This window comes from Amphibalanus amphitrite, unplaced genomic scaffold (genome assembly GCF_019059575.1).
Source record: "Amphibalanus amphitrite isolate SeventyFive unplaced genomic scaffold, NRLGWU_Aamphi_draft 000408F_arrow, whole genome shotgun sequence".
NCBI lineage: Eukaryota > Metazoa > Arthropoda > Thecostraca > Balanomorpha > Balanidae > Amphibalanus > Amphibalanus amphitrite.
Genome location: NW_024881902.1, coordinates 149061 through 161904, shown reverse-complemented (window position 1 = coordinate 161904; position 12844 = coordinate 149061). Strand labels below are relative to the sequence as shown.

The window sequence follows — 12844 nt, the reverse complement described above, 5'->3', positions numbered from 1 at the left end:
AGGGCTAATGTTAAAATGCCAAAATCAAAGGGGGCACGGTGCCCCGGTGCCCTCCCCGTTCCGCCGCCTATTTGATTGACCCTTGAGTAGAGTTCGTCTTTCTTTGGTTCACTAGCTGATAGGCGAACATGCGTCTGCGGTCTAGAACTTCAACAAACATCAAAGTGTTTAGGCATCATATTGTATTTGTATTTGTAATAGCCGACTACAGGCCTTGCAGCCCAATTACAGTGGCAGCCATGATTAAACAAGGTGACACAGCACATGCACAATGCACTCTACAATGAAAACTGCACATTAAATGTACGTTTCCTGCACGTTCCCTGAGTACGTTTTCTTGAAATGTCATTAGCCTGTGTCAATGTCAATCCAAATGTCAATCCAATGCCAGACAGTTTCGAAATAATTATGTGTCTTATATTCACGTTATTTAAGTTATTTGCCTATTTCACTTAGTCGTCCATTGTGACTGTGGGTGGGCAGCCGATATGGACTGTTGTAGCCTATCTCGCGGCGAAAATAGCGTGTCGGCGGAGGTGACACGGGTCGATGGCTGAAATGGCCCGCAGGCTGCTCCTGCTCTGTTGGTACGCGCCGTCACCAGCGCGCCGACAGGACGGGTATAGCCTGTTTGCCTTGCTTTTGAGTCGGCGCATATTGCGTGCCACCACAAAGCCGGGCAATAAAAAACGGCCCGTCGCCGTCCGTCGTCCCGTCGGGCCTGCACGATAGTGGCGAGTGTAGATACCGTCATCTCCTGTCAGCCGGTCACTGACAGCGCGCAGGCCGAGTGTATGTAGATACCGTCATCTCCTGTCAGCCGGTCACTGACAGCGCCGTAGTTTTTCCATTGTCAATGGCGGCTAGTTATGTTCCGAACAGAGCTAGACATCAACATTGACATGGTCTCCACCAGCCTCGCCCGAAGGCGAACTGCACACTACCTCGGGACTATTGGCCGGACAACATACCTACCTAAACGAGTCAGTGGCGTCGTTTCTCAGTGTGATTGAGGCAGAACTTTCAAGAAAAAGTTTTCAATGTGGAATAAAAGCGTAAATGGGACGTTTTAGAGGGTTAAGTCTAATCAATGAGCGTTTATAGGAGTTTTATAGCGTTTATTTAGAGCGTTTATAGCGTTTACGTCGCTTCTGAGACGTTGCTCGTTTCGAATGAATGCATGCATGTCCCACGCCCTTGGTGAAGACTGTATGCCAGATGCACTAATGCAGTCAGTTAACTTATCTGCTCGCTTCATGAGTCAGCCTTTTGCTCTTCTTGTGTCTCGACTGCAGCTGCCTGGAAACGATATTTTGAACGATGCACATTTGTTTTGACAGTTGGGGCGTTCCACGACAAATCGACAAATAAAAAATTAAATTTGCACCCTCATATTTTATTCTTCGTTGAAAACTGGTGTAAGGGGTTGTGATGGGCGGGGAAGCCAGCTGTGGCAAGGATTTTTTTCTTCGAACAACGGTTTCCGAGATATAGCCTCGGGCAATTCCTGGAGTTCGCGCTGCAGCTCTATGTTTGGCGACCTATAACTCAGAAACTGTTGGTTTTTTACGATAAAAACTTAATATGGTTCAACTCACAATCAACCAACAAACATTTTGGTTATCTCGGATTTTCAATTTTTGAAAATATTGATCACGTGACCTTTTGTCCTATTTTTCGAAGAGTAACCTTGATATTTTCCCCACTGAAAGTTGCAATTTTGTCTGATGACGATTAAAGCCTTATCGATTGTCATGCATATGCGATAATAAAACAGTGGTTATCGCTCTGCGTTGACCTCAGGTCAGGTCATTTTTATGACCTGTCCATTATTACGAGCGGGAGCGACAGCGAGATCTCGAGAATAAAGCAAGATAGCGACAAGCGGTAAACGGTAAAGGGTACACACGGATAAGGTCTATAATTTTTACTGAGGTCCTTTTCAGGTCAGGTCAAAGATGACGTCACAGGAGCTAAAAGGAAGTCAAAATAGCGGCACTATACATATATATGAAGTTTTTCTCGAATAACTTTCAAGGTATCCCAGCTAGGAACAAACTAATAGCACCATCGTGATCCTCTCGTCGATCCGCATCGAAACATATGTATGTTGACCTCGAAAGGTCGAAAGGTCAAAAGTTGACCTTAGATCACGTGACCTAAGGTCAACTTTTGACCTTTCGACCTTTCGAGGTCAACATACATATGTTTCGATGCGGATCGACGAGAGGATCACGATGGTGCTATTAGTTTGTTCCTAGCTGGGATACCTTGAAAGTTATTCGAGAAAAACTTCATAGATATGATAAACTCACCTGGACCAGGTGAATCTCCTGCTGCTCCGGGAGCAGCTGGATGTTCTCTGCCTCAGTGAGACATGGCTCACTGAGACTGTCGACTCGACCGCAATCCTGTTTCCGGGCTACACCATCTGCCGAAGGGACAGGAGAAAAAAGAAGATCGGAGGTGGAGTCGCCATCCTGTACCGCAGCACCCTGAAGGCGGAGCAGCTGCGAGTACCAGCCGACGATTCGGCGGTGGAGGCGCTGTGGATGCAGATCTCCAGCCGATCTACCATCGTCGTCGGTGCGGTATACCGGCCCCCGTCTGGGCCAACGGCGCCGGCCATCGATTGCCTCCACAATCAGCTGATGCACGTCCTCGCACGCGCTCGCCCAACATACCTTCTCGGTGACGTCAATATAGACGTCTCGCAATCTGCCAAGCCTGGAGTGGCATCCTACACCCAGCATCTGAGCGACCTGTCACTGAAACAGCTGATCACCGAGCCGACCCGCCCAGGGCCGACTCCATCGCTGATCGATCACCTCGTTACCAACCGACCAGACATGACGACTGGTGTCCGTGTGACACCCTGCAACATCAGCGACCATGACCTGATCACGGCGCTCGTCGCCGATGTCAAGACACAACACGTGCCCGAAACCATCACCGTGCGGTCCACACGGCGTGTGAACACCGACGCTCTCTGTCTCGACCTTCTACAAGCCGACTGGTCCCAGCTGTACGGGGCTGACTCCACCACCAACATGTGGAACAGCTTCCTCGCCACGTGGAACCCCATCATCGACCGTCACATGCCGATGCGGACCATCCGAGTGAGGAACAGGCTGGGTCCATGGCTCGATGATGACACTGTGCGCGAAGCTATGGCTGCTCGAGACCAGGCTCGCGCCGACAGGGACCACACACCCTGTGACGTCACCGAGAGGGAGTTTCGGGAGAGCCGCAACGCAGTGAAGATGGCCATCAACCGAGCCAGCGCCGCCTTCTACGCCTCCTCATTCAGACACTCCCGCCCAAGGACCTGAAGAGCGTCAGACAGTTCCTGATCTCGTCCCAGAAGACGCAGCACAGGGCTGTCGGCGATGCACCGGCGGACCCCGACTGGCCAGACCGTCTGAATCGGTTCTTTACTTCGGTCGGCTCCGATGTGGCTGGCGCGCTGGCGGAGTCTGATTCTGGTGCCCCCTTGCCGCCACGACCGCCGCGCGTGTGCGCCGGAGCGTTCTCGCCGGGTCCTGCCACACTGCCGGAGCTCAGTGCGGCGCTCCAGCGCATGAGCTCATCGAGGGCCTGCGGCTCAGATGGGATAACCGTACACATGCTGCGCTGTACCTTCCCAGTAGTTGGTCCGCACCTATTAAAGATTGTGAACCATTGTATCACTCGCTGCGACTTACCTGATCAGTGGAAGTCAGCCACTGTCACAGCACTGCATAAGAAAGGTGACACGTCGGACCCAAACAACTATCGGCCGATATCTGTGATCTCTGTCGTGGCCAAGTTATGTGAGCGGGTAGTCTGTACGCAGCTGGTGGCATACTTGACATCTCATCATGTACTCTGTCCTCAACAGTACGGTTTCCGGCAAGGACAGTCTACTGAGGCGGCGCTGCTCGACGCTGTCACTTTCGCGACTGACAACATCGATCGAGGCATGATGACGTCACTTGTGACAGCTGACACGTCTAAGGCATTCGATAGTGTCGAGCATGGCCGCCTCTTAGACAAGATGGAGTGGTACGGTGTGCGGCGCGAGTGGTTCGCAGCCTGGCTGCGGGGGCGTACGCAGACTGTGCGGGGCGGGTCGTGCTCGCTGGATGTTACGCATGGAGTGGTCCAGGGATCCATTTTGGGCCCCGTGCTGTTCATCCTCTTCACGAACGACCTGCCACAACACATACCCCATGGTAGGATCGTGATGTATGCTGACGACACCCAATTCCTTGACGCTGACATCCCATCTAACCTTGAAGCACTTAAAACGCGCATTGAAAGCTCTCTCGCTATTTCACTCAAATGGTTCACACAAAATCGGCTTAAAATCAACCCGACTAAGACAGAGATGACCATTTTAAGATCTTCCCGTCAGACAGTCCGTTCGGACTTTGCCGTTCACTTCGGCGGCGATGAAATTCTTCCCAAAGATAGTGTCAAAGTCCTGGGTGTCGTCATTGACCAACACTTGTCTTGGAGCTGTCACATTAGCTCAGTCGTCCAACGGTGCTACTGCGTGCTAGTGAGTCTTGCGCGTAATAGGCACAAACTACCAAAATGTGTCAGGCAACTTCTGATAGAGTGTCTCGTTTTCCCCCACATTCGTTATTGTTTAACAGTGTGGGGAGGGTGTAATGCAACCCAAAGGCAGCGCTTGCGAAAGGCCATCAACTTCGGTGTCCGCATTGTGACCGGCCTCGGCAGACGTGAACACGTCACGCCATCGCTGCGCGATCTAGGGTGGCTGAGTATCGAGGAGATGATAGCTGAACGTGATATTGCCACCATGCGTCGTCTCATGACCTGCCCCGACGCTCCTGAGATGCTGCGCCGCCGAGTGTTGGCGCGGTCCGATGTGTCCTCTCGCCGCACACGCGCCAGTGAGAGCGGGCAGGCTGAACTACCCCGAGTACGGACTGAGTTTGCCAAGCGCAGTTTCCTCTACCGTGCGGTGAAGGCTCTGAATGCTACGATGTAGCTGGAGCTCACCTAGATTGGGTGCGATTTTATAGCAACGGCCGTTTTTTACTGTCTCATTTATCGCCTTTTATCACACAAAGTGTATTGTATTGATGTGTTTTAACCATCACTTTTGTACTGACGTAGACGCTATATAATCCATGTCATGGAAGGTCTTAATACATTATCTATCTATCTATCTATCTATGTATAGTGCCGCTATTTTGACTTCCTTTTAGCTCCTGTGACGTCATCTTTGACCTGACCTGAAAATGACCTCAGTAAAAATTATAGACCTTATCGGTGTGTACCCTTTACCGTTTACCGCTTGTCGCTATCTTGCTGTATTCTCGAGATCTCGCTGTCGCTCCCGCTCGTAATAATGGACAGCAGAGACGTCAATCGGATACCAACTTTTTGGTGTACCGATACCAAACCGATACCAACTTGGTATTTGGTATTTCAATCGTAATGTGTTTGGTATTTTGTTGGTATCATAAGCCATCACTAATGTATAAGAGGCTAAGAAATCGGTAAAAAGTTGGTATTTCCCTCAGTTTCCCAAGTTGGTTTGGTTTCGGTATTTTCCCGTGGTTTTGGTTGGTATTTGGTTTGGTATCGGTATTCCGATTTTCCGTAATTGACATCACTAATGGACAGGTCATAAAAAATGACCTGACCTGAGGTCAACGCAGGGCGATAACCACTTTTTTTATTATCGCATATGAATGACAATTGATAAGGCTTTAATCGTCATTAGACAAAATTGCAACTTTCAGTGGGGAAAATATCAAGGTCACTCTTCGAAAAATAGGACAAAAGGTCACGTGATCAAAATTTTCAAAAATTGAAAATCCGAGATGGCCAAAATGTTTGTTGGTTGATTGTGAGTTGAACCATATGAAGTTTTTATCGTAAAAAAACAATAGTTTCTGAGTTATAGGTCGCCAAACATAGAGCTGCAGCGCGAACTCCAGGAACTGCCCGAGGCTATATCTCGGAAACCGTCCCAGCCAGCAAATCGGAGCTTTCCCCGTACGGGGAAGGCCTATGGCGAGCTTGGGGCAGGCTCGGGGAAACCCCAACCGTTCTCTTGGGGAAAACGGAGCGTTCGCTTGGGATTTGAGACACTTTGTACGGGGAACTTTGTGCGGGATTCGTACGGGGAAACGGTATAACTGCCCAAGCGTTCCCCAAACGTCCCCCAGGCTACCCCCGCGCCGACTATGGTTAAAACCCGTTGTTAAGGTCGGTTCCCCGTACGGGGTTATCGAACATTTTCCCCAAGAAGATCCTGTGCGAGCCCCGCACATTCCCCCACCCGGCTATACGGATTTATACTTACTGGAGACCTTCCCCGATCGGGGAAACCGTGATTTTCCCCTAACGTTCCCAGACCTTTTCCCCGCGCGAGCCCCGGCCGTTCCCCGACTTGGCAATGGCCCTACTGCCTTGTCTGCTTTTTTCCCCGTACGGAGAAGCCAGTAATAAACCGCACTGGGAAGCAAATCGGGTCCCATTAAAATTGACAATGACTATTTATTTTGTCTGTAAACATACAAATATTTGTATAAACATACTTGTTTACATACAAACAAAATTGTCCACTTGTTTCCCCGCAATACAGAAACGATAAAACCACACAGGAAAATAATTAGAACCAATCCATTTGGCCATGCCTGTTTATTTCCAGACTTTCAGGACGCTTCAACGACTAGATCAATACACAACAGTCGGCCAAGCATGGTATGTGTCTGTACCACCACAGCCTATACTATTTTTATGTGGAGTCCTTCATTTGATGAAAGGTTAACATGCTTGATAATTGATATACTCGTTACAAATCAAGACAAACACTAAAAAAGTTATTATTCACTTAAAATACATTGTGAACGCTTAGCAGGTGGAAAACATTACAGCAGCAGCGCAGCAGTGACAAACAACAGGTGACGAACACGAGCACTGGTAACCGGTCTAACCCCAGTTCTAACACGTCGAACCCCAGTTGATCCTCTGCAGTAGGAGTCTGTTCAGCAGATTGAGAACGACGGCTTTTCTGTAGTCTCCCTACAGCTGGTCCGGCCTTCCGTTCAGTAGTGCCCTGGATCCACAACTCGAGTCTTCCTTCGGGCTGTTTCACACACATCTCAGCGGTCAGCTGCCGCTGAGAGCCACCTTGCTATGATCCATATCCCAGCGCATCTCCAGGAATTCTGCGGCTGTGGACAAAAACAAAAATATGTGCACTTGTAGGTATATCAATCAGGTTTTACAGCTAGCTACTACATGAAATGTCCTTTTATGGAAACTTCAGCTTACGCTGAAACATGTTGAATGCCATTTTATGAAATTACACTTATTTATAGCTTTTTCCCACGAAAAGTGCTTAAAAAATGAATGTGATATACTTTGAATAGTTAATTAAAAAAGGAAATAAAAATTCAATAATTAAATTTGTACTTCTAAACATTTCTCATTCCAGGAAAGTCATTAGGTAATAAATGTTTTACGTCTATATTACGCCTTACGAAGTTCCTCGCGAAAGCACTTGACAGATAAATGAACGCCGTTTGACAATTAAAATCGGTTGCTAGTTTATCAAGATAACAATGAAGTTCCTTTCACAAACAGAGCTGTCTAGTAGAGCTGCTGAAACAGGCTCTTTCCGAAGACAAAAAAAAAATGGAATGCGAAAGCCTATTCAAATACATGTATTTATTACAATCGCGTCAATCGTTCGCACATCCCTGTAAGCGATCGTAATTTCATGTATTTAATTAATGGGCTCTCGCATGAGATTTTCTGGCTGTAGAAAGAGTGTGTCTCAGCCTTTAGACTTGGGTGAAGGACAGGTGTTCAACAGCTCTAAGCTAACCCCCACCCCCATAAACTGCTTACCAGCTTCGCCTGGAAGTCGCTCTTCGGTTGCTCATGCGAGCAATTACGCATTAACTCCACGCCGGGTTCATACTGCTGTTGTGGGTTCTGCCAAGTCCCGTCGGAAGCCTTCCGGTCGTAACCGGCAGACGTCCCTCTAGAACAGAAGCAGATAAAGCATCAGGCTGATGACATTATATTGTCCGGGCAATTTAAGGATAATCTCAGACGGAGGTTGATGACCTCAGTCATTTTTACGTCATATTCTGCATACCCTAGACAGTGATCAAGATATTGTGTGTATCGGAAGCTTTGTCTTTTACAATAAATTTGAGTTAGTATCATCGTCATTTTATATCTATCATGATTCGTTACAATTAAGTGCTTTAGTTCATTACCAACACAGCATATCTTCCTCGTCGATCTGCGTCCTCCGTTGTTGCCGAGTCCAGCTTCTCACGCACTGACCCCAGCGGTAGATCACGACTTTGGGCACAGGTCAGTCAAGCGGTCACCACATCTCGCCGTTCACCGTCTTCGTTCACAGCTCTGTAGTGTCGCCGCACTCTTCAGTGCCAACCATTGTCTGACCTGGAGCGGTACCTAGCCCACGGCTTGCTCACATAACCGCGCGGCGCAGTGACTCTGGACCGACTTCCCCCGTTCGTCCCGTCTGACGCGTCGGCACGGCCCCATTCACGATGACAGATGGCGACAGGAGACGCCCCTCAACCAGATGTGCGGACGGAACCGACGGCGGCCGGCCGTTGCTACCCCTCCCTCCCCTCCCCTCGCTGCGTTGAGGCGACACTTCTAAGTCGTAAACAGTGTGTTGTTGAAATTTTGATGCTTTTGTAATTTCAATGCGATGAGTGATGACAGAAGAAAGAAAACGTAATGTTTATGCCACAGCAGTGCGAGAAGAAACATAGATCCTGAAAGTTGTCAAAGTTGTTTTTACCTCATGAAATAAGGGCACCGACGTTCGTTCAAAGTAATGGCGTATGCGTGTCCTCATCCACACGACTTAGCAGGCCCCGTAAACCAAGACGGCTTTTCCTCTCTTTTAGGTCGAAAATTACATAGATCCAATGTCTACAATCAAATGTCTGCGAATAACCGTTTTCATGATAGGTAACTGGTACACAATTGGTAGACATTTGGTCCAGATACGGTGCCGATTTGATAAAATTATCAGACATTATTTTCGATTAAAACACTGAAATAAATAGGTATATGATATGAAGATTTGAAAAAGAGATTTGGTGCAAATTTGGTCACTGTTTGATGCATTCGCCAGATCACCTGTCATGAAAACGATTATAAAAAATCGTTATATCGTTATATTTGTTATTTATTATATCTCCCTTCAATCGATGCATGAGCCTATAGCTCTACACCTTTTTAGGCGCAATTTCAAAAATTTAAAGACCAAATTCAAAAAGTTTACATTCAAAATGCACGTGAACGTTTTGAATTTGGTCTTTAACTTTTTGAAATTGCGCCTAAAATGCTGTAGACTCCTTAGACTGCTTTTAACATTCCCAAGATTCAATTTTTCTTTATTGAATACCTACTTGTTATATTACATGCTGGAAGTCGATCTCAAGACGTCCTACTGGCGGTTGGGATTCGTCTGGGGATTAAGTGTAAAATCCCGAGCGGGGAATTTCAACAGTTCCCCTACTTTTCCCCAATCAAACTGTTCTTGAAAATGGGTCGGGGATAACGCACCCTTCCCCGTACGGGGAATCTGATCTTTTACCCGACCGAACCCCAACAGTGGGGTTTGATTGGGGAATGCTGCTCTTTCCCCGTACGGGGATCGGTGTGATTTCCCCATGTCTTTTGAACATATTACCGATACAGTCGGGGAAGGGATGGGGAACACGGACCGTTCCCCGATCCGATAGGGGAATTGTACATTCTCCCCAAGCTTTCCCCAACACTGGCCCCGCACTTTCCCCAACCGAATTGCTGGCTGGGGTTGTTCGAAGAAAAAAATCCTTGCCACAGCTGGCTTCCCCGCCCATCACAACCCATTAGACCAATTTTAAGCAAAAAATAAAATATGAGGGTGCAGGGCAGTGCACTTGTCGATTTGTCGTGGAACGCCCCAGTTTACTCACGAATTTCCACCGAGTCTGCCTGACACTCACGGTGCGAGCCTCTCCGCTTCGTGGGAGCCTGCCTGTTCTGAGTGTTCCAGCCGCGGCCGTTCGGCGCCAGCCCTCCTGTACGGCGGGACAGTCTAGCTCTCAGGGGCCCAGCCCGGCTGGGTGGCTGGCTGCTGCGCCGCGCGGGTCTGCCTACCACACAGGGGCCCAGTAGGCGGCCAGGCGGCAGCGTCCCCCCCCCCCCCCCCCACCCCCGTCTCTCCTCCGGTGTCCGCCGGCCCGACTCGGATCGTGTGTCGATGGATCAGTTTGAGACAGTCGGTTTCCGTCGGCGGACGTGTGAGCCCGATGGTCCCTCGCCGTAAGTGGAAGTGCGCGGCTGTGGGAGGCTGTGAACTCGCCTGTGTATTATCTGCTGACCGCTGTTGGTGTGTCGGCAGGATCGGTGACACGTTTGAGGAGATCGAGCGGACGGCCCACCAGCCGCCGGCCGACACGGCCGCCATGATCCGACTGGCCGAGTACATGACCAACGCCATGGGCGTCACCCTGCCGCACCTCAGGTGGGTGGCTGGTGCCGCGGCGCGGCGGCGGAGGGCGCCGCCCGGCCCGGGGGAGCGCCGGACACCGGCCGGGACGGGGGGGGGGGGGACTAAGTGTTGTGAGAGTGGGATGGCGCTAGCTCCTCGTATTTACCAAGTAAGATATACATAGAGCTTTGACGTCGGGATTGTCCCACTGGACCCTCCATGACTGCTCGGCCGACTCGGGTCGCTGCTGAGGTCGCCGGCACCGGTTGCCGGGTGGTCGGTGCGACTGAACGCTGTACGCGCGGGGTGCCGCAGAGAGAAGGTGAAGGAGAGCGTCACGCGGATGCTGTACCTGCTCGACTGTGTCGAGTTCACCGCCGACGACATCGAGGTCAACACCGCCACCGCTCTCTGGGTGGACAAAATCAAACCCACCTTCGACTACAGCGCAGAGGTGAGCCTTCCACTGCGTCAAGCCAGAGAGCTCGCGGCCTGTCGGTGGCCTGTCGGTGGCCGGTGTAGTAAAATGCGGGGGAGTGAATGGGCTGGTCAGTACGGGAGGGCGGTGCTGTCTCTATGCCGTGGAGAACTGAAGGGTGGGTATCCTTGAACCATATTTGAGCTCTTTAAGGCAGATGATCTTACCGCATTATTCCTTTTTTATCACCCTATTTCACTGTTTCATTTTTTCGTAGATGTTGAACTGCAGCCCATATAACAATGTGTATGGAGCATCATCACTCACATATGTGATATGATACAACACATGGGCACATTTAATTGGTTATCCTTTTTGGTTACTTTTCGGCGTAACCCTTAAAAGTTTTTATTGCATCGATACAGCGGTGTTAGACCGGCCCATTGTGCGATGCATGTATGATACACTGTACCTTTGCACGCCCACCAGTAGCTACCGCTCCTCTGGCCCGTCCGTCCGCCGTTCACCGGGGCGGAGCTCCGTGTCACGCCCCGCTCCCCGCCCGTTTGCTCCCGCTCCCCGTTCGTCCGCCGTTCACCGGGACGGAACTCCGTGTCACCTCCCGCTCCCCGACCGTCTGCTCCCGCTCCCCGTCCTTCCGCCGTTCACCGGGACGGAGCTCCGTGTCACCTCCCGCTCCCCGCCCACCCAGGTCATCGAGCAGTGCAAACAGAAGTTCGAGGACGCGCTCACCGAGCGCACCGAGGCGCTCGTCTCGGATATCGAGAAACTGAAGAACCGCGTCCGCGAGCTGGACGACCTGGGAGACGTCAACAACATGGCTGTCTACGTGTCGGACATGCGCGCGCTGCGCCGCAAACTGACCGAGCTCGAGGGGGTCACCGAGTGGATCAATGAGCAGGAGGCGCTCTTCAAGTTCCCCATCTCCACCTACCCGGAGATACATCAGCTGCAGGTCAGTGTATGAACCCAGGAACAGATAAGCTGCAGATCAGTGTACCCGGAGGTACAGGTCTCGCGGGTTTTAGCGGTAGTTTTTGCACCTATAAAATTTAGTGTACTTCAGGCTATATCTTCGTCGTCTTAAGCTTTTAAGTATTGAAGATGCAATCGACTTGTAAGGTAACAAGCCGGCCATGATCGTGTAAAATGGCTTCATCGTAGATCGATTAGTTTCTGAGATATAACCGGAAATGTGAAAATGCAAAACCTACCGCTTAATCTCGCGAGAGCCGTACATCAGCTGCAGGTCGGTACCGTTACCACACGCTGCGGACAGGGTGAGGATAGGGCGGGGGACCGCCGGCGGGCTGGCTCGGGCCGGCTGAAAGTGTGTATGTCAGTGACGCAGGATGTTGCGCCACCAGACGGGGCCCTCCCGCCGTCTGCTGCTCGACCCAGTCACTGGGTGTCGTTAGTGCGGTGACGGGGTGCTCGTGACGCTCGTCTTCCGACGCGCCCCTAATGATATACGGGCGCCGTCGGTAAGCGCTAGCTGACGGCAAGTTTACACAGTTGTGGGCGGGCGGTCTCCTCGCCAACGATATCTGTTGTACGGCGAACGGGCTCCCTTCTCCAGATGCTTCCAAGCTCCCATTTGATACGACGAAATACTTTGTTTAACGACACAGCCGACAGTTTGACCAGCAGTTTACACGGCCGGTGGCGGGACGCTTACACTGTTTGTTCGGAAGGCTTTCCGAGACCTGAAGGTGCATGCGATCGGCGCTCGGACGGGGCTCTTAATTGGCTGTTGACGCCCTGCCGCCCGGGCCACCGCTCCCACCCGGCACCAAAACACGTCGGCGACACGCTGCCGTCGTGCCGTGAGGGGCCTGGGCGCCGACGGAGGCCGCAGAAACTGGCAGGGTCGCTCCCAGCACTGCCCGCAGAGCTGACAG

General features: G+C 50.8%; 1 protein-coding gene and 1 long non-coding RNA gene across 3 annotated transcripts in view; one reads left to right on the top strand and one right to left on the bottom strand.

Annotated features, from left to right (window-relative positions):
- Window positions 1-12844, top strand: part of LOC122390770 (dynein axonemal heavy chain 12-like) — a 158857-nt gene that overhangs the window by 56975 nt on the left and 89038 nt on the right. For both annotated transcript variants that reach the window (XM_043384026.1, XM_043384027.1), the window contains 3 exons: window positions 10415-10537; window positions 10820-10958; window positions 11635-11898. In XM_043384026.1, coding sequence (XP_043239961.1) covers window positions 10415-10537; window positions 10820-10958; window positions 11635-11898 — 526 coding nt within the window. The remainder of the gene's footprint in view (window positions 1-10414; window positions 10538-10819; window positions 10959-11634; window positions 11899-12844) is intronic.
- LOC122390771 lies at window positions 6640-8522 on the bottom strand. The gene is made up of 3 exons (XR_006258218.1): window positions 8256-8522; window positions 7879-8014; window positions 6640-7199 (listed from the first exon to the last, which is right to left on the bottom strand). It is a non-coding gene; the product is annotated as an uncharacterized LOC122390771 (long non-coding RNA).